Source organism: Haemaphysalis longicornis, unplaced genomic scaffold, assembly GCF_048455015.1.
Source record: "Haemaphysalis longicornis isolate Haplotype H1 unplaced genomic scaffold, Haemaphysalis longicornis Haplotype H1 scaffold_4, whole genome shotgun sequence".
Lineage (NCBI taxonomy): Eukaryota > Metazoa > Arthropoda > Arachnida > Ixodida > Ixodidae > Haemaphysalis > Haemaphysalis longicornis.
In genome coordinates this window covers 33,385,895-33,406,774 of record NW_027526361.1, presented here as the reverse complement: position 1 = coordinate 33,406,774, position 20,880 = coordinate 33,385,895, and the positions used below count along the sequence as shown (strand labels likewise).

General features: G+C 44.5%; 1 protein-coding gene across 1 annotated transcript in view; it reads left to right on the top strand.

The window, feature by feature from the left end:
• Nucleotides 1-445: 445 nt before the first annotated feature.
• The window catches only part of LOC144178484 (glutamate-gated chloride channel-like), a 109,181-nt gene continuing 88,746 nt past the window's right edge, over nt 446-20,880 (top strand). Inside the window, exon 1 of the mRNA XM_077706385.1 lies at nt 446-773. Within this exon, the coding sequence (XP_077562511.1) occupies nt 685-773 (89 nt within the window). The 5' untranslated portion in view covers nt 446-684. The remainder of the gene's footprint in view (nt 774-20,880) is intronic.

The window sequence follows — 20,880 nt, the reverse complement described above, 5'->3', positions numbered from 1 at the left end:
CGACAACTCGAGCCGAACCACGAAAAATCCTGATTGAAGCGACCCATAAGTGTTTTGTGAATAACGACTGAGCGCGGAGTACAACATGTTAGATGGTTACCTTCCCGGCAAAACAACCACCACAAGATTCCCGGCACTGTTAAACTAGCAAAACTACAAACAAAATTGCAGACTTAGATCATTTTACCAAAGTAAGGAGTGATGTTTATCAACCGATAAATAAACGTTTAAAAAGGGCGCACAACCCCCGACAACCTGCGCAGAAAAACATGTGTTGCTTCACAGGCGAAAAAATTTAGAAAAACTACGGTAATAATAGCCTTTGGACAAAACTTCGGGAATTAAAAAAAACGGAAAGTATGGCGCTATGACAAAGAGGACAGAGAGGAGAAGAAAGGTGTGGAAGGGAAAGAGGGGAGAAGGATTTAGAAAGGAGCGCGCGCGCGCTCTTCGACGCGGAGAGGCGTAGCGGCACCCAGTGACGGTGAGGGGCGGAACAACGCGCGCAGCACCCGGGTCCGGCCCCGGAGGCAGCGACGTTAGCGGTCTCCGTAGACCGAGACTCCATCGCGGCGTGGCTTCGGAGTCGTCCCGGCGGCGGCGGGCTGTCTCCTCACGTAGCCCGCTCTCTCGCCCGAGGGAAGCGCTGCTGGGACTGGTGGCACCGGCGGAGGAACCACAGCGATGAGCACCGCGTTTTGTCAGCACGCCTGCCGGTTCGCCGTTGTGATAGCAGCTCTCGGCTGGCCCGCAGCGCAGCCGCTCGTGCCCGGGTGAGTTTCTGTCGAAGACAGCGAGCCGGCTGTACAGGGAAAGCCTCGGTGGAAAAAGTTTGGCGCTACGCGGCCGCGAAGTTTGTTGTGGCGTGCATGACCGCGCGATTAAACGCTTCGCGCCGGGCGTTGGGAGAATGGAAAAAGAGGGGGGAAAGTTTGTGAGTGCACGTGAGAAGATTGATGAAAATCTTGTGAACTGTACTACTTCTATTTTCTTATTTGTTCTCTTATTTTGGAGCTTGCGCGTGTCCATGCCTCAATTCCCTTTCATTCCACCAGACATCTCGTTGGCAAAATAAGTCCGGGAGGTATCAGTAAGCCAGCGTAATTTGCGTGCGCGTAGTTTGTTCGCCAGTGTGTGTTTCACCAAGTGGAAGAGCGGAAGCAGCTGTGATTAGAGCTTTTTAGATAACTTTCTACCCCCGAGTAACACAACAGGAACGGTCAGAGATTTTATTGCGACGCTTCGCAAGCGTTCGTGATAAAAATTGCGCTCGCGATGAAGTTTATAATGTCTAAATTTTTAGGTAATGTCAGAACATAAATATCCAGGTTAATGTGTTGTTTAACGCGACATTGTAAAATGTAAAGTCGCCATTACCACGAAACGGTAATTATTTTCGTCGGGAAAGTATTCACTCCGGTGCACTAGGTAAACTTGCTCGCTCGAAAGATCTTCGCAAATAAGAAAATGTAGTTCAGGTGGTCTGATTGGAACGATTTAGCTATTTGTCCCACTGTCCTGATTATTTTATGGCCTACAGCTGTTTTATTTCCGGGAGACGTGTCGAGAATGGCCGACGTGAAAATGTCCCTCCAAAAACGCGCGTCCCGTTAGCTACGCCCGGACTGGTCTTCCCTTCTGTGAGTTTCATAAAAGGATCCGACTTCTCGTAAACAGTGCGGTACGTGCGGAGTTGAAAGAGATAACGGTGGAAGGCCACGCAGACTTCGCATGCGGGTCACGTTCGAAAGGCCCGCTCTCTGCACTCGCTTTTTAGGTCGATGTCTGGCGCCAACAAACCGCCGGGAAGGTTTATTTGTTCAGTGGCGCAAGTCGGGAGAAAGAACTTGGTTTACCCTAGCCTGCTAATTGCGCTTGGCAGCAATTAACGTTCCACCCAGTGTTGATTGGGCGATGTTTACCCGGGTCGACGGACTTCTGTGAGCGAGTAAACAACTACAATGAGCGGAGGGAGCAGTAAATGAACTGCCATGCTTGTACTGAGAGTGTCGCGCCTACTTTTCTAGGGGGCATAATGATGACACTTAAAACTTTTCCAGGTATTTGTGCGGAATTTTGTACATCGTAGACATCAAACAAAATGGCAAATGTCTCTACCGAGCCTTGCACCCCATGTCTAGTTTTTTTTTAACACGAAAGTGTTTTGTTCCCTGATACACAAAGATTTCAGTGGCGTCATATCCATTACGGAGATGACGCGAGTACAACGAAGCAAGTGGCCTGTAAAGGGTGCACCCCTACACGCAGGGTCTGCTTGCGGAGAAGCAACCTTTAGTACTAAAGAGTGGGTTATACATAAGGTTGTTCCTTTCGGGTTTTATATTTTAACACGAAAGGTTTTTATGCCGGTACACACACACACCAAGATTTCACTGACATCATATTCGTCACGGAAATGACGCCAGTACACCTTTGCAGAAGTGACCCGCCAGCAGGACGTCGCTCTCCAAGCACACCCACAATACAGCCGCCGACCCGCAAATTATGCTCAGCTGCAGATTTCGCTGCACATTTAACTTTCATGTTTTACTGATTCCTATGACAGATAAATCAACCACAGTTTTTCTTTGTTCTTTTCTCAATTTCCGAGTTATAGTCACCCCTAAGAGCAGCTGTTTTAACAAAGCCATTCATTCATTCATTCATTCATTCATTCATTCATTCATTCAAAGAAGAAGAAGAGGACGGTTTCAAAGCAAAAGACGCTTGTTCTGTGTCTTTGTGGCGTGTTTTCTAATTCCCGATGTCCGCAAAAAGGAGACGGTGGGCGCTGTGTTACATAGCAGTGTTAGATAAGTCTGTTGAACTAAACACGCAAGGCAAGCTTCGAAGCTCGTTCCGTCGCATAGCGCTGCAACTTAAGATTCGAGTAAGCCTACCTTCTGGGAATCTTACAGTTAGATAACTCAAAACGACAACTTAAGCAACAGCGGCACACAATAAAACGGCTAGAACCTCAGAAGGTGGCGAAAATTATGCGTCACTCACCCTTCGCTCATACCTAAATTCAATTGCGCTGTTATGAAGATTCTCGGAAAGGCACAAATCATTTGATCTAAAATTTAGTTATTCTGTAACCTAATCAATGCGACGACGTGAAAAACATCCGGCTACCGCTGCGCTGCAGAATACTTTACAGCAACAGTTTCTATCGCAACAGTTTCTAATCGCAATATCGCAACCGTTTCTAATTCATACCCGCAGTGGCTCCGGTGCGTTAAAAATTAAACATATGTCTCCATTACTGTACACCAAGCCGTCCCTCGCTATTTTCTTCAATTTTGCGGGGGGCAACGCGTATTTGTTAATCGTCTGTGTTCAGACAGTCTACAATAATTTCGTTGAACATAAAACTAAAAAAAGACTCCTTAATGTTTAGATTGGCAAATGCTTTCGCCGATTGCGTTTTCCGCCCCTTTCCTTCTTACTCCCCACCTCTACTTCACTGATCGAGTAGCACTGCGCATACGATCAAGTGCGCTAACTTACACACGCTGCCTTTGCGTTATATTACATCGCGGAAAATCAGCTGACTTACTAAGATGCCGGTCCGCCTACATAGGCTCTGACAGTACGTTCGCGGTGGCCCGTACGGCACAGACAGAGCGACGGGTCTTGCAAATGCATGTATATGGGGTTGTATATATGCGGAGCGGAACGTCATTTGCTCCTTCTTCCACGTCACCGTTGACCTGAACGTGATTCGAGCACTCAACCTTTCCCCCCTTTTCCACAACCCTCCTAGTGTCTCACATTGTGCTTGTTGTTGGCAGAGGACCTCACTTACGCAAATGGACTAGGAAGCACGAATTCGTGGGCGAAACTACGCACGTACTCTTTCGACCGTCCCGTTGCCCTGGCGACCGGGAGGGAAACAGGTCTACGCCAGGGTTGCGCTGTAATTTTGCACGAGGCGAACTATTTTGCAAAGTGTAATTAACGCCATGTAGGCAGCGTCAAACTTTATGCATGTGAGAGTAGTTTATGGGCGTCACCCCGTCTTATAACGGCCACCCCCGTTGCAGGGCCCCGTTGCAGGCCCACAATGGCTTGAAGGTGAGCGATGTGCGAACCGTTTGCACAGGTGCGACGATGCGTGCGCACCACAGTGGAGCGTGTGATGAGACATACTGAAAAGAAACAATGTCGATGTGTACGCACCGTGCGCTGGGTCGCACGGATCTACATCGAAGGCTTGCCCCAAGGTGGACGCTAAAATGGCCACACACCGGGAAACGGCGCACGATGGCTCTACCCAGGAGCACGAAGAAGCATACATGTGTCAGTGGGGAGAAAACTCGCATTACGGCTGTGACATAAGCGATTTTGCGAAGCTGTACAAGTGCAATAACACTGAAAGGCGGGCTAGTTGGTGAACATTCATAGCTGTACCTTTTGCGCACACAAAAAACAAAAACTAAATGGAGACACGAAGACCAGCGCAGCTGGTCTTCGCGTCTCCGTTTAGTCCTCGCGCAGACCAGCGCGAGGACTAAACGGAGCCAGCGCGAGGTCGCTAAACCAGCTAAACTAAACTAAACTAAAACTAAACCACGCTAAACTAAACGCTAAGCTAAACTAAACGCTAAACTAAACCAGCGCGAGGTCGCGCAGACCTCGCGCAGCACAGACCAGCGCAGCTGGTCTGCGCTGGTCTTCCGTTTAGTCCTCGTTTTTTTGTGTGCGCAAAAGTTACAGCTATGACTGTACAAGTGGCTGTTTGACAGGCGCAGCTTTGTTAATTGCGCAAAAAAGACTGCGCGGATGTACCTTGCATTACGCTGGACGATGAGGTATAGCTCTGTGAAATGGCCCCCCGGCAGTCACGGGTAAGTATTGCTAATGGTTAGTCGTCTTATCCAGAGCAGCAACATCACATGCATCAAACACAAACGTAACAATATAAGACAGAAGCAGGTTATGGTTGCTTTGGGTGCACTACTGGTGGTTTGAACATGTCAATTGCTTGAACTGTTGTGCAAAACCTGAGTGCGCTGTAGATTTGTTGGCCTTCTTATGTGGTGTGAACAACGCCATGAAAAGCTTATCCTTTAAAAGGGGCGTCATGTAGTACATGCATCTCATCATTTGCTGCTAATATCAACTGAGATCCTCTTTAAGCCTATCCTTTTCATCTAATTTCCATACAGTGGTGCCGCTCAGGAGTAGGCAGATATATCTATTTCTTTATTCGAGCTCTCTGCTCTTCTCAATGCACAATGTTTTGTCTCTCAGAAGTTTTCAGCCCTGCTAAAGCCTAGGTACGTGCACAAATATGATCGTTAGAACAAGTTGACATCATCCTCAGACCTATTTATGAAAGACCCGCCTTGGTGGCTTAGTGGCTAAGTCGTTGCGGTAATGAGTCCAAGGACCCGCGTTCAATCCTGGCCGCGGTGGACACTTTAATGATGGACGTGAAAAATGAAAGCGCCCGTTTGTCTAGATTTCAGGGCACGTTAAAGATCCCCGTGTGGCCAAAATTAATACGAAGCCCTCAACAATGGCGCTCCTCTTTGCCCAGGTGTGGCTTCGGCGCGTTAAACCCCACAATCAATCAATCAATCAATCAATCAATCAATCAATCAATCAATCAATCAATCAATCAATCAATCAATCAATCAATCAATCAATCAATCAATCAATCAATCAATCAATCAATCAATCAATCAATCAATCAATCAATCAATCGATCGATCGATCGATCGATCAATCAATCAATCAATCAATCAATCAATCAATCAATCAATCAATCAATCAATCAATTCTTGAAATTGAACGTTTATCTCAATCATGCTTCATCTGCGGGATAAGAACTTGTCTTGAGCCAAACTCTCACAGCTTTAATAAACCTACTCCCGGTCTCTCCTCTTTCAGAAGATTTCAGCCCTGCTAAAGCCCAATTGTATAACTTGTGCATGCTAAGAAGCTATTATTCTCAGATTTTTTTTTTATAAAAAGTGACGTTCGTCATTATCTTGCATCATTTTCAGGCTAATGTCTTGAGCCAATCCCAAATCGCTTCAGTAAAACCATGTCCCGTCTTTTTTATTCATACATTTCAAGTCCCACTGAAGCTGCGCTTTACAAATTTGCTTGTGCGAACGAGGTAATATTCTCAGAAGTGTTCTTAAAAACTGACATCCATTATGACCGTGCTTTAGTTGCTACATCTTGCAGGCTCATGTCTATCTCCGAACTCTTATCAATTCAAGAAGCGCTCCCATTTGTCTATTCATTTACATCTTTGAAGTCGCACTAAAACCACCCAGTGGAAATTCGCTCCTGCTAAAAAGTATTTTTTTTTTTTGGGGGGGGGGGGGAAGTCCTAGAAAAAAAACTAACTGGGGTCCAAAAAAAATTCCACCGTTTTTTATTAACCTGAGTAGCTTCTGAGATGAAAGTGGCTATTTGGCCGTACCAGTTCAACATTACTAAAAACAGCGCAGCATAAAACAGTGTTTATTTCCCATTTCCGATAAGTTTTTGACGTCTGATATGCACCTTCACTCTAGGCATTCCACTGAATCGGGCGCTGGCGCGCGTGCAACTACGTTGATAAACATGGCTGTAAGAAATACACAGAGGCAGCATTCGTTCATACTTCCTCGTAACATGGTAAGCTTGTGAACGTATGTTAAATCAATCTTGAATAGCATGGCATGAAGCGATCTGGGGGGTAAAAAAACCACCCATCCTTTCTCGATGACCATCCTTTTGCTGCTCACATAGACAAAAGGTCGTTACGTCAATGCTTCCATTAAACTGGTAAATCCGGAGCAGATTTGCCCCATTTCCACGAGCAACACCGGAGCTTCACCGCCGGAGCTTCACCGAAGGCGAGGAATGATTCCTTTATCACCTGTCTTGAATCAATGCACACCCTACGGGTATATCAGCCGTGATCTGCTTCTCGTTAGGGAGTCATTAACTGTTCCAGAAGTTCTGTCACCGGCTGTTATTGTAATTGAGCAATTACCCCGAGTGATCATTGGTGGACCGTAGAAAGGGCTTCTTATGACGAATCTCAGTGTCCCGAAAGGACCACTTGAAAGTAACACTAAGAGCTACGGTGTAGTCTGGCCATATTGCGTTTTTTGCCTCGTTACCCGACACCAGTCGGCATCTTCAGCATGCCTGCCGTCTGTGGAGGCACTACTTTTTTAATTGATCAAAGAGGCAGTGGACAAGGTGGCTCTGAGAGCTTTCATTGACGGCTTTCGATACCTGGAATCTTGAGCCTATACAACAAAAAAAAAAACTTCCCCGTATATGTTCATTTCGCCACAAATGACGCTGAAAGACGATAGACTTCTGCTGCCTCTGACGCATCAATGCCTCTCTACTCCTCCCCGCCCACCTTTCATTCTCTTCCCCTCTCTTTCGATACGTCAGCAGTAACCACGGAGAAGGTGTGCTAAAGTCAAAAAAATTTTCCCGCATTTTGCTCGAACGTGGCCATCTACGGGAACTTATTGTTACCGTTGAACTTGATGCACTGCCACGAGATCCAGTCTCGCATGAGATCTTTTTGTATTTTTGGGTCAAAATATTGTTTTCGACGCGTATTTTTGGTTTAGTATCGCAAATATTTATCTTTAATAAAAATAACGCCGCGAGTACCAGTTGTTCTTTGATGTTTTGCCTCAAACATTTTCAATGTTTTCTTTTTGTTCAACAATCTCGACAAGTAAGAAGTGTGTTTCTAAATTCAGTGGTTCAGAAAGGTTTTGGCTGTATAAACTCCTCATTCAGGTAATATTCTACCTGTTGGCCGGAGGCTGAATCGAGGGAGAGACCGACCTATATTTTCGGGTTCAAGTTGCCCAAGAAAGACAGTCGTCTTTAAAGCATGGCAGGTGCCGCAGTGCGTCTCCACCGCCGGCTTGTGTGACGTGCTTTTTATTCTCCTACCGGCTTCGATTACCTTCGAGTACCTTAAAAGCTTTTCTATGATATTTTTTTGGAATTTAAGCATGACAAAAAATGGTGCTTCACTCGCTACCATGCCCTTCGTGCGTATACCAGCAGCCACTGCAGGTTTCACTAACCATTGTGCTACTAAACAATAATGCAAAGCGCAAATTACCGTCCAACACGAAAAAACATACAATCATAACAGCAGCCTTTAAATGGTAGCCACATTGGCCAGTAAGAAGTGTCGTTGTAGTGTTCTATCCGAAACCAGCTGACGGCACCTGCTGGCAACAATCACGAAGCAAAAAGAAAACAGTGGTTCATTCCTCTCTCATAGGAATCGGTAAAACACGAAAGTGAAACGGGCAGCGAAATCTGCAGCTGATCGTAATTTGCGGGTCGGCGGTTGTCTTGTGGGTGTCCTTGGGAAGCGACGTCCTGCTGACGGGTTCCTTCGGCAATGGCGTACTGGCGTCATTTGCGTCACGGATATGACGTCGGTGAAATCGTGGTGTATCCCGGAATAAAACACTTTCGTGTTAAGATATAAAACTCGAACACGAATAACCCTAAGTATAACGTACTCTTTAGTACTCAAGGTTGCTTTCCCGCAAGAAGACCCTGTGTGCAGGGGTTCACTCTTTACAAGCCGCTTGCTTCGTTCTACTGGCGTCATTTTCGTGACGGATATGCCGTAAGTTAAATCTTTGGGAATCCTGGAATAAAGCACTCTCGTGTTAAAAAAGGTAAAGAAAAATGCCCTGCTGTAAACACCTCGCGAAACTTTCGCAACACCCTTGCCAGTGCTTTGTGCCTGCGGTCAGGCGGGATCTCGAAATACGAAACGTTTCAAGGGAGCCCGTAAGTGGCACATAGGACACGTTGGCAGCGTAGGAAGTGTTCCCTCTACCACAAACAAAAATTCACTAGATTACACAGGCACTCTTCATCAAAAGATGGCTGCCACCCACGCACTTGCTGAGAGTTCAGCTAATAATGGAGCACTTACAGCAAACCAATAATTACTACGGTACTAACCTTACACTTTTATGCTGCCAACAGTCCACGGCGGCAACGATGTTTCTCTACTTCTTTTCGTTTATTTCCTGGGGAGGGGGAAAGGGCACCTCGCACTTAAGTGATGCGAGAAAAAAGAGAAGAATAAAAGAACTGAGTTTGGGGGTAATTTTATTCGCTTACACGCTTGTTTGCCGAGGGCAAGGTAAGTGATTAGAACATAGGTGAAACTAATTGAAGGGAAGAAATAAAATATACTAGCGGGTGCTTCGAGCGTCGTGGCCCAAGAAATTACTTTTTGTCCTCATGGGTAGCGAAATGAACGATTTGGAAAATATGACAATCTGATCCGACAAGAAAACAAAAATGTAAGAGCTCAGAAAGATATCGATAGACAAGTACCGCGAAGTAAGCCATACAAACACTGCACCGTCCCAAGTATTACACCTTGGGACGTTGAGGTGGTTGTCAAGTTCTCACCTCGTTAAAGACAATAGTAGCGTCCGTAAAGCATTACAAAGCATTATACAACGGCGTTGGTGGGGCGCTGTACTGTTCCGGCGGCCATAAAAGTATGCGTACCTTTGAATAAACAAAACAAAAACTAGAAAAATATGCTTGCCATTAAGTGAACTATAATACTGGCAACAAACAGGGGAAGTATACGTCGTTCATTAACGGAATTCTTCGACAGGCCCAGCAACGGGAAAGTTTTCAACAATCACTTTCAGCACCCGTGTACAAATTGACAGCCAGCAACGGACACCTTCACACTGTTTGGTGCGGTGAGCGTGCAGTACTTGTATCTTCTTGCCGCGGGACAGCAGGTTGCGGCGAACACAGCTTAGCTAGCTGACCTCTCAACTCACCCCTCCTAGTGTTTAGGTACTTAAAATACTCTTTATCGAAAAAATGTCATTTTCGAACCCTCTGCAGCTTCTGTCATCGAACCTAATATGATTGATTCCTGGGCTCTTTTAACACGAAGGTGTTTTATGCCGGGGTACACAAACTTCACCGACATCATATCCGTTATGGAAATGACATCACCAGAAAAAATGTGGTGGCGATAGGTTTCGGCCCCACGATCACTCTGGCCACAGCAGTAAGTGTGAAACGCTCTGCCGACTGGACCATGAAGTCAAGCCCGCATGACTGTACGAATACGCCTTATGTCATTCCCGTTAACTTTAACAATCAGATGGTGCTGTTGTCTGGGAGAGGTGACGCGAAGTAGTGCGTCATGACGCTAATGAGCGCCGATAGTTGGCGCCTCGATAGGGCAGCGTATAGCAACGTAAGCTCCTGTGTTTATCCGCCCGCCGAGCTCAGACGCTGGCGTTCCTCAAGCTGAGCTCGCCGCAACGCAAGCGTCTGGCGTACACGCCACGGTGCAGGACCAATGTGGTTGCACGTTTGCAGAAGCGACCCGCCAGCAGGTCGTCGCTCTCCAAGCACACCCACAAGACGGCTGCCGACCGGCAAATCATGCTCCTTTCGCTGTAGCGGACGACGACTTCACCAAAAGATTCGCTGACAACCAGTTGGGTTTCGTGCGCCTGGTTTGCGAGCACCTGGAGTTTCAACTGGATTTAAGCTATGCGCAGGCGCATGTAATACAGTTTCTAATGGTGATGCGTCTAACGGTGTCATACCGACGAAATATAAATGGCGATGTGCAAGTTCATAAAGATGCACAATAAACATTCAACTGCTCCTGTGAAAGCACCTTTTACTTTCGTGTTATACCGATTCCTATGGAAGAGGGTTCAACCACAATTTTTATTGCCTGCTCCAGGCATCCTATTATGTGAACGCAAAAATACAGTCGCTGATCGTTTCCAAAAATGCAGTCCGCAGGTTTTATTTCAACTCTTGTTTGAAACATGGGGCACTACGCGTGTACCGTATGTTGTATTTCATACGGTTTCGCTTCATATGGTATTTTTTTATGATTTTTATAGCTATCTCTGAAACTTCAGCATAACTGTACTTCTTTTATGTGTGTACTTAAAATCAAGAGCGAAAATATTTTAAGAAGTCGAAGTTTATTACATTCGTACCATGTTTCTGGCACGTCCAAATTATAGGCACAAAATTCATTTAAGCTGCACTTCTAGCGTCTTAAGTTATTTTTATTTGCTTGAGCGTATTTTACAGGATTTTTAAGTTTACTGTTACTTAGCATAGTTTATTGAGGTTCGGGAAGTGCAATTTCTATAAAAATAAAAAAAATTATACGCCGTAGCATTGCCATATTTTTAACGAATTCCTTATTACAAAACAGACTGAAATGCATACAACGTGCATTCGGGCGTACTCCAAACATTCCTAGCTTAGGGTCACGCCTCGCGGGTTCTCCACGCAGCGAAAACTCATATACTCATAGTTTTCTCTTTTTGAGAAACAGAAGAACACCCACAGCAGCGACTTCAGTTCCTCTCGAACCTTTAAAATGGCGCTTCAAACGATGCGACGAAACAGAAAAAGCTTGGGGTGTAATTTCAGTGTGATGGCAGTGCCCATCTGACCCACGAGCCGAGGCGCGACATTGGAATTTCGCCTGGTGTGATCTCCCACCGAAGAACAGGCGCAAAGTTGGGCAATACCGGGTAGACAAGAGGAAGAAACTGGTCTCTGCCTCAGTTGTCTGTTTATCGGCTGCTTCACTTGGGCTCGTGCACTGGCTGGAAGCTTGAAGGAACGAAAGGAATATAGTCGTACGACAACAACGAAATTCACTTCCCAATATAAGGGGCCGCAGAATATTATTTGATGAGGGGTAAGTTGGGTAGTTCACAAGTATAAAGAGGTTGGAACATGGAAAAGTGCGGTGGGATGGAGAACGAATGGAATAATGAACGTGCTAAAGGTCAAACTGCCACGCCAGTGCGACGTAGATAAGCCGAAAGGAGACGCAAAGGGTCACATTGGAAACTTCCTTTCCTACGAATCCCATGCAAGGCTGAGGGTCTGTTGTGTGTTCATAGCGCTGGCGACACAACGGGGTTTGTTGTCGCTCAGGGCCACTGGGGCAATAGTGTCCCGGCGTCCTTGTTACTCATCCCACTTCTTACAGCCAACGGTGAAAAAGAAACAAGACAGGTTTAAGAGCACACAGAGCATAGCTGCGTGGGCAAGTCAACATCGCGGCGATTAATGGAACGGGACAAGGGGGGATGAAAAAAAGGAACCTTCCGTGTCACACTGCATTCCCATGGTTGTGAGTCATTTTGTGGAGAACATACGCGGCGCACAATAAATTTAGTAGTTTATTTTTGGGTGAAGGCTATCTAGACGGAGTGCAAGAAGGGTCTTACTTTCCGCACTAACCATCCAAACCGCGTTCCAGGTACAGCTTTTCTTTTGCCAACAAACAAAAGTCTTGACTTGTTCGCATACTTTAGCGCACAAAAACAGTTAAATGCATCGCACAATAACCGAATCTATATGAAGCAGAGGTTCTTTACCTAAGTCGGCCGCCCTCAAACTTGCTTCATTGGATTTCCTACTTTATGTTATGATGAAAAAGAATAGGTTGTGCTAGAGTGTGCTGGGAACCTTTCTTGTAACTAACATATGGCAATCTTATCTATGAAAATGTTGGTTTCGTCTACGTATACTCAGAGGGTTATTTGATTCTCATGATCGAATACTATCTTTGGGGGTCGATAAACAAGGTTCGTGGGTTAGGGAATATATTCTGTGGGCAGACGGTGAATAGCGTGATATTGTGCAGTGGCGCTGTAAGTCGCGTTGGGAGCGCGACAGGCTTTATAGATAACCGCCTTCCCTTATCAACGAGCCCTACGGGACACCATATTTGCTTTTGCTTGTTTGGCTTTGTTTTAGTCCCCTAGGACACCGCTGCGCCGGCTGGCACGGCATTTCATCCAGACTTATAAAGACGATTGCCTTTTTTTGTCGGTTTTTCGTTGGCTTCGCGCGTTTTCCCACTCGGAACCTGTTGTATTGCCATTCTTATTTTCTCTCTTTTTCGGCGGGCCAGAAGAATCGTGGCCTTGGAGGCGCGCATGCAAGCCGTGAACGCGACTGCGTGTGCTAGGAAGGAAAAGCTTTGCTTGGCACCGTACATTTCAGCGACACAAAAATACCATTGTATGATAAGGTTTGTTGTTATGAGAAGTCGGGCAAGACGAGCAGCCGCACGGCAGGACGAATTTCTGTTCACATGTTTCCCGTCCTCCTTCCGGTTCGCGAGCAGTGGTTGAAAAATTTATCGTATTTAAGTGTCTAGGATGATATATATATATATATATATATATATATATATATATATATATATATATATATATATATATATATATATATATATATATATATATATATATATATATATATATATATATATATATATATATATATATATATATATATATATATATATATATATATATATATATATATATATATATATATATATATATATATATATATATATATATATATATATATATATATATATATATATATATATATATATATATATAGGGTTTGGAAATGAGGGGCTCGTTAGGAAATACAGAAAGAAATGCCGGCAGTCTACAACGCCAAAGAAGGCATAGGGGAATGGTTAGAATATTTTTTACCGTTAGTGATGTTACATTTTTTATTATTATTACGTGAGAAAGAAAGAAAAACACGCGCCCAGAGTGGGGACCGAACCCACGCCTTTCGAAAGGCGTGGGTTCGGTCCCCACTCTGGGCGCGTGTTTTTCTTTCTTTCTCACGTAATAATAATAAAAAAATGTAACATCACTAACGGTAAAAAATATTCTAACCATTCCCCTATGCCTTCTTTGGCGTTGTAGACTGCCGGCATTTCTTTCTGTATATATATATATATATATATATATATATATACACAGAAAGAAAGAAAAGCTAGCAGTCAAGAATACAAAGAAAGGTATAGGGAAATGGTGGTGGGTTGTGAACCCAAATCATGGGTTCGTATCCCACCCGGGAACCATCTTTTTTTCCACTTTCTTTCTAATCATTTCAGAATCTACATCTGTTTCAAGAAAAATAAACGACCTACTACATTTTCTACTTTGCCTTCCTTGGTGCTAGCCTTTCTTTCTGCGTTTATTCAACGGGCCCCACATTTCCAATCCTGATTAGCTATATATGTATATATATATATCAGCGTGCGGGTGTCGAACCGAACCGAAAACCGGAACCAAACCGACATTTTTTGCCGAAACTGAACCTGAACCTGAGCCGTTATTTTTGGAGCACGCTGAACCCGAACCGGAACTGAACCAAAAAAAATAAAGAACGGTAACCGGTTCACGAAGAAACGGTACTACCATCCGTTGTTGATATTGCGGAGTCAATCATCATTGAGGCTTTTTATTTCACGTGCCATCAACTTCGTACCCTCTCATGCACTTTTCCCTTCAGACCAATCAAAACGCTATCAACGCTGTCTTTATAGTCACAAAAGGGAAAAGGAATGCGTAGCAATGTAGCAATTGTATGCTGCTGCTGGTAGCGCGATCGAAGTGCAAGGATGACCAAACAAAATTTAATTCTTGGCAGCTTGCAGGCGATATAAAACGACTTTGCCCTCTCCTCGTTACGACTTTATAGGAGCAGTCAGGCTACAGGAGTGCTCCACTGCGCAACGGCGAAGGCCCACACCCGAAGTGTTCAAACGTTATTCATTTCATACCTTTTAAAAATGTCGCACACCCTGAAAGTGTAAATAATCGACAAGTGTGACCCGCAGGAATCGCTCAGTGGCCAAGCCGTTTGCAGCTGCCCACAAGCATGAAGGATCAATCGTCGTCCGCCGCAACCGCTTTCTGATGTAGACGGAAAATGAGAACGTCCATGTGTCGAGATATCGACGCACGTTAAATATCCCCAAGTGGTTTAAATTACTCTGCCAATTTGCAACATACCCTCCGCCACGCCGCAAAGGGGTAGCATCGGGGCATCAAATGCACTAATATTTTTAAGCAGTGTGTTTTCACGGAAAAACAAGAAAAAGAAAAGGTACCTCACGGGGCTGAAAATTATTACATGCAGAATAAGCAAAATTGATTAAGCGAAACACCAAAAGGTGGATACTCCTATATAGACATCATTTCCTTTGTCCGAACTTTTCCAACCAAACGTGTCATCAATGCAAAGAAGCGAGTGCCGTTGTTCCAGGTTCAATCGTCAGTTATTCTGGACGGTACTGCGGACAAGTTCTCGTTTTTTTTAACGTATACAAACAATTATACATAGAGCAGAGAAAACTGCTGGCGTATTGTGCACACTTTTAGGGGCGAAGCCCCTTAGGGGCCGGAGCTGTTGGCGTCTCCTGTCGTCGTCCGTCGTCAGCGTAATCGTCTTCTCATGTAGTCACGGTACTAAAACACGCGGAAAGGAGTTTACGCCTTGCGCGAGATTGTAACGCGTACTAAAAAAACACCGGGACACTCTTTTAGGCCTCGCGCTAGAGAGCTTCGTGCTGCAAAGAGACTTTTACAGCCAAGGTGTGTACCTCTACCAACCAATGGTTTCATCTCCGTTGTCAAAAACGCCAAGGCGCCAAAAGTACACTTATACACCGCATGCTTCGCCCCTCCCAAGGTTTCACGTTAGTGGAGATGGCCCGCTATTTTTTCCCTTTTTCAAGGAACCGAAGAACAGTACTAAAGCAGATAGGAAGAACAGTACTAAAGGAAGAACAATACTAAAGAAGATAACACTTGCTTCAAAAGCAGGCCTGTCCCACTGTTCCATTTTGCCAAGCGCTCATCCTTTCCGCTTGTTCTGCAGTTTTCAGCTCTGATTTGTTTTCGGGGGGAAACTTTTACTGACTGCCGAAATTGCTGCTCTACTGCTCTAATCCAGAGGGAGTTGGCTGCTGACGACGAATTAAAGAGTGTTTCCCCGATAGTTCCCTCTGGTGCTTCCCTCGTCAAATTATCCCTTCTGTTTGTAATGGCAGAATTTGTTATAAGATTCCGCAATGTAGCGGACACAATAATGGCCCGGGGGTCAGGTGGAACAATGTCATTCGCTGTGACCCACACTTCCGTGATTGCAATCCCAAAAGTTATTTTAGTGACGAGAGCAATAAGGACAATGACTGCTCGCTAACTAAAGATCACTAACAAAATTGTGGCTTACAACCTGGAGGAGGTGACAGCTAACAAATTATTCTAGGTATCCAAATAATCGAATTCAGTAGCACTCACGGGGCTGTTGTACCACTGGTGTGCTACACCACTGGTATTAAACGCTGGTATTTGAACGCGCCAGTACAAAGGCCTAACTCTAGTGCTTAACGGTTAGCGCCATAGGCGCTTCGTAGCAAGGATTTTGATTTTAACAAAAAGTTAAACGGTAGAAAATATACCCCACCGTCATATCTCTTGGAAATGGCTTTGTAGTCCCTAAGACAAAATGAGGTCTGGGATAGAAAGTAGCTGGTAAATCGTCACCACTTCACCGGTTTTTCCTAATATCTCCCCCAATTGCTTAAAGTTTGCCTGGAAACTGCACACTCTTATTGAAAAACCGCAGCGTATGGAAGTTTTATTGGTCAGTCGTTTTTATTGTCATTTTAAACTACTAAATCTTGTTTTGTCATTTAGCTGATAATTGAATTCATCGAAGCAGTTCGCGAACCGGTTCGCTACGTCATTTAGTTAAACCGAAACACAACCGGAACGAAATGAACACGCCCGAACCCGAACAGCAATCGGTCCGGTATTTGTTTCGGTTCGAACGTTTTTTGTCGCACAGCAAACGCAGAAAAACGTGGCAAATTTTGTTAATTGATTGATTGATTGATTGATTGATTGATTGATTGATTGATTGATTGATTGATTGATTGATTGATTGATTGATTGATTGATTGATTGATTGATTGATTGATTGATTGAGTGAGTGAGTGAGTGAGTGAGTGAGTGAGTGAGTGAGTGAGTGAGTGAGTGAGTGAGTGAGTGAGTGAGTGAGTGAGTGAGTGAGTGAGTGAGTGAGTGAGTGAGTGAGTGAGTGAGTGAGTGAGTGAGTGAGTGATTGATTGATTGATTCATTCATTCATTCATTCATTCATTCATTCATTCATTCATTCATTCATTCATTCATTCATTTATTTGGTATCCCGTTTGTAGCAAGCGATTTGTATTAGACTGCCCCTATAATTTTACAGCGCTTACTAGCGCCAGGCTTACATTAAACTTCGCTCTTACAAGTCACAGTTCTTGTCTCCTTGTCTAAGCTCGCCCCACGACCATTTAAAACTCCTTTTAGTCGCCTCGCATGATTTTAACTCTGCGTTCTGTACTTTAAGCCCTGGCTTGCCCTTGTTGCGGTTGTGCTCTTTTATTATACCGTTTCAGCAGGATATGTATAATTGTAGTTGACGGGTAAATGTAGCGTCCCCTGAGGGAGCAGCGCCAACCCTTCCCAGCTATTTCTCGCTCTGCTGGCTGCTGTAGGTGGCTGCGTGAGCAGGTCGCTGTCTATAAAGCCTGTCAGAGTTCAGAGGCATAGGACCGTGACTTGACTTCGATCCGCCTCTGAAAACGAAAAACAAAAAAGAGAAAAGAACTGAGCGGAGAAGGAATGAATCGGGGGTGCCGGTCTTTCCAAATGCGCGTCACGTCCAGAGCTTTCCTAGGCACACAACAACATTGCTTCACCATCCAACAATTGCGGCTCAGAACAGGCGTTTCCGCGGCGTCTTCACCGCAATTTTTACGTGCGCATCCTAAAAAAAATCACATGGATCAAATTTTATGATGCGCGCTTTTCTTTTTTACCTTACCGCTGAATTGGGTATGTACATAATTTCTGACATGAAATAGGCTCCCTCTCACTGCCAGTTCGGAGGTTTGATTTCTTTCAAAACTACGGAAGCATTTTGACGACATGGGGATCTCGTTTTCTTTTTAACCTTTATGTTTTTGCCTGGTCTTTCATATACCAGTGCGGTATTTCCCCGCTTTTGATAGCTCCGATATGTACGGACTGGCCCGTTTACAATCTGTGTCTTTCAGATACCTTTGAGGGCCATCTTTTGACCTTCGCGATAGTGAATAATTTCACATTCTGCGCACCCGCGCAACTAGAACCACATATTTGAAGCTTTTTCCGATAACTGTATCGGCTGGACTGGTGCTGCCAGAGGGGGAGGGGTAAAAGTAACCTCCAGCGCATGTGTTCTTGTTTTCGCAATGGTCACATAAAATAACAAAGCAGTGCCAGCAATTCCCAAAGCGATACGTATGATTTGGCCTTTTGTTCTTCGACGGCGTTCTTATTACACCTTCACCAGGACTAGTCCCACGAGGCCCGAGAATCGGATCAACTACATCTCCATCCGCAGCGGAACATCGTAGACACTAATTCAGTTCCGTTCTTTCATTGCTTCCCGGGTGTCTGTGGCAGTATTAGAGCTGAATTATTCAGTGTTTCAGGCTCCAAAGCTACCTTTGGGAGGTGAGACCAACCGCAGGCATGGCGGTTTCCTGAATAAGTTAGGTCACTAGTGGTTCTCAAGCCTGAGCTTAAGGTTAATTACACGGTCATTCTTGTTTCTCGTCATCGCGTAAACAGTCGGTTAGACCGGCTTCGCAATAAAAGATAAAGTGTAGTTTTGGGTGAGTTGCTATTTTATACTGAACGCCCACTTGAGGAAAAAGACACCACGAAAAACAGAGCAGATACACGAAACAGTTCGTACGTAACTGTGTCGTGTAGCTAATCTGCTGTTGTAGTGGCTTTTTGCGCAAGTAACCGTTCAGTATCTCATCAACGACTTTGTTCGTATAAGATATCAAAGCGGTAGTGTAACCCTGACGCCATCATGGTACATTGAGAGGTGTATCCGCACAAGGTCATGTTGCAACAAAAAAAAAAGTAGCTCGAAATGGTAATTTTCAGCTCACTACGGTTGTATGTTACTCCCCACAAAAGCAACTCATTACCATTACCAGAAGGAAAGCAACACAAGTTTTTCTCTTGCTATTCTTGTTTTAAATTCCAGTAGAAAGTGTACTTTATAAGAACGAATTATAATATTACAAAGATACGTACTACATTGCAATCCCCTAACGAGTGTGTCAGAACAATTGTTTTACGAATGTTTGACCCTCATCCGCGCGTGATGCTGCACTGGCACAAAAAGTTTTTTTTTGCACATGATCTCATTTCCACTGCATGTTCAGCGCATCCCGATTACATCAAGTTGTCTGTCTTTATTTTTACATTACCGGTCAAACCGCTACCATTCACAGACTAGCCGGAGCCACAGTAATTACCGTTCCTTGCTTTGGCTGGGGTTTCATCCCGACGTTGGCCTCATTATTAGTGACTCTGAATAGACAGTGAGTGATCGTGTTTTGGTCGGTTGGGTAAAAATCAAAGCAGTCTGCTTTCTTGCAACATGCGCAGAGCATGCGCAGAGAAAAAGAAAAAGGGGGGAGGGGGTGAGATCAAGTGCAAAAAAAAAAAAAACCTCTCCCAATCGGCACGCATAGTGTTAGGGTCACTCAAAATTACTCTTTGACTGCTTTTCGAACCAGCATTGGTCATTGCGTTTCCTTGTTTTTCGCCGCGTTCTTCGTGATGCCACGTTATTAACAGATATCGCTTTTCACCAACGTGTCTGACGACAGATGGATGCCGGCGTGAACGGCACACGGCGGGAACGCCATCATTAGTCTTGCTTTTGAAACGTCGAAGAGGATAAGGAATGCTTTGAGTTAGTGCCAGTATTTCTGATTTGAGGCAAGATGCATTTAACTAGAGAAACCGGTCCGAAACGTCGCACCAACTCAGAGCCATGACACGGACCAATGCCAAATTTGTTTTCTGAGCCCTGACACGAGAAACTACATGATGGAAAGGTTCCCCCGCTAAAATTATTCTATAACCAATGTCAGCTTTGTTTTGAGTCGCTAACGAAGCGTTTCTAAATGGAATGAATTTTTCGCTGTGCATAGACTGTGTCAGGGGCGATACACTCCTGTGTAGGCATCTTTCGACTTGGTAAACGCCCATTAGGAATGTTTACCAAGTACTCCAGGTTCGGAAATTATTTGTAGTTAGCCTCAAAATAAATGAAAAATTATACTGAAGTTATCAAAATAATGAACTTGCTTTCTCGTCAGCGTGCAAAAGATGGAAGCACCGATGCATTCCCATTCTGTTTGTGCAACGCCAAGAAAAAAAATGGTTCCTGTGCACATTACGTTCGCTTATGTCGTGAGTAGAAACGCTTTAATAATACCTTACATGTGTTGAGACTAAATTTATACTTACTTTTGGTTAAGCAAAACAGCTGCCACAACGAAAGTATATGCAGTCTCGCTTCAATGCCGTGACGAAAACTTTTATTAAAGCTGAATTATCGCGCAATGCTTGAATTCGTTGAGTAAAAACAGAGCGATGAGAAACAAAGAAAAATGCGTTTTGCACCCAATATCAGGTTCATTGTTGCTTTACAGAACTTTTCAATTTGGGTATAGACAACAAGTTTCTTCCAAATTTAATGCGTTCGATACTTTGTTCCATCACGCACAGAAAACTTCTGAGTTTGTCAGTGAATAACGCGACTTAAATTTGCGAGAACCCCCGTACTTAACGAATGCCATCTGAGGCTTGAGGTTAATGAGGTGAAGCGTTTAATTATGCAGTTAATGGCCTTCTACGACCATCTTCATTAGTACGACAAGGGCCCGGGTAGGCAATGAGTGCAATAGGTGGTCACCAGATGTCCACGAATGAAGCCGCGTTACAAACGCTGTGAATGCATATTACGAAAACGACAGCAGTTTTAACACTAATACATCTGATGCCTCATGTAACGCTAAAAGTGACCGTGGTCATCAACACGAATACTGTCATTCAACGCCTCACGTAATGGCCGCCGCTTTAAAAGGAGGTAGATAATGG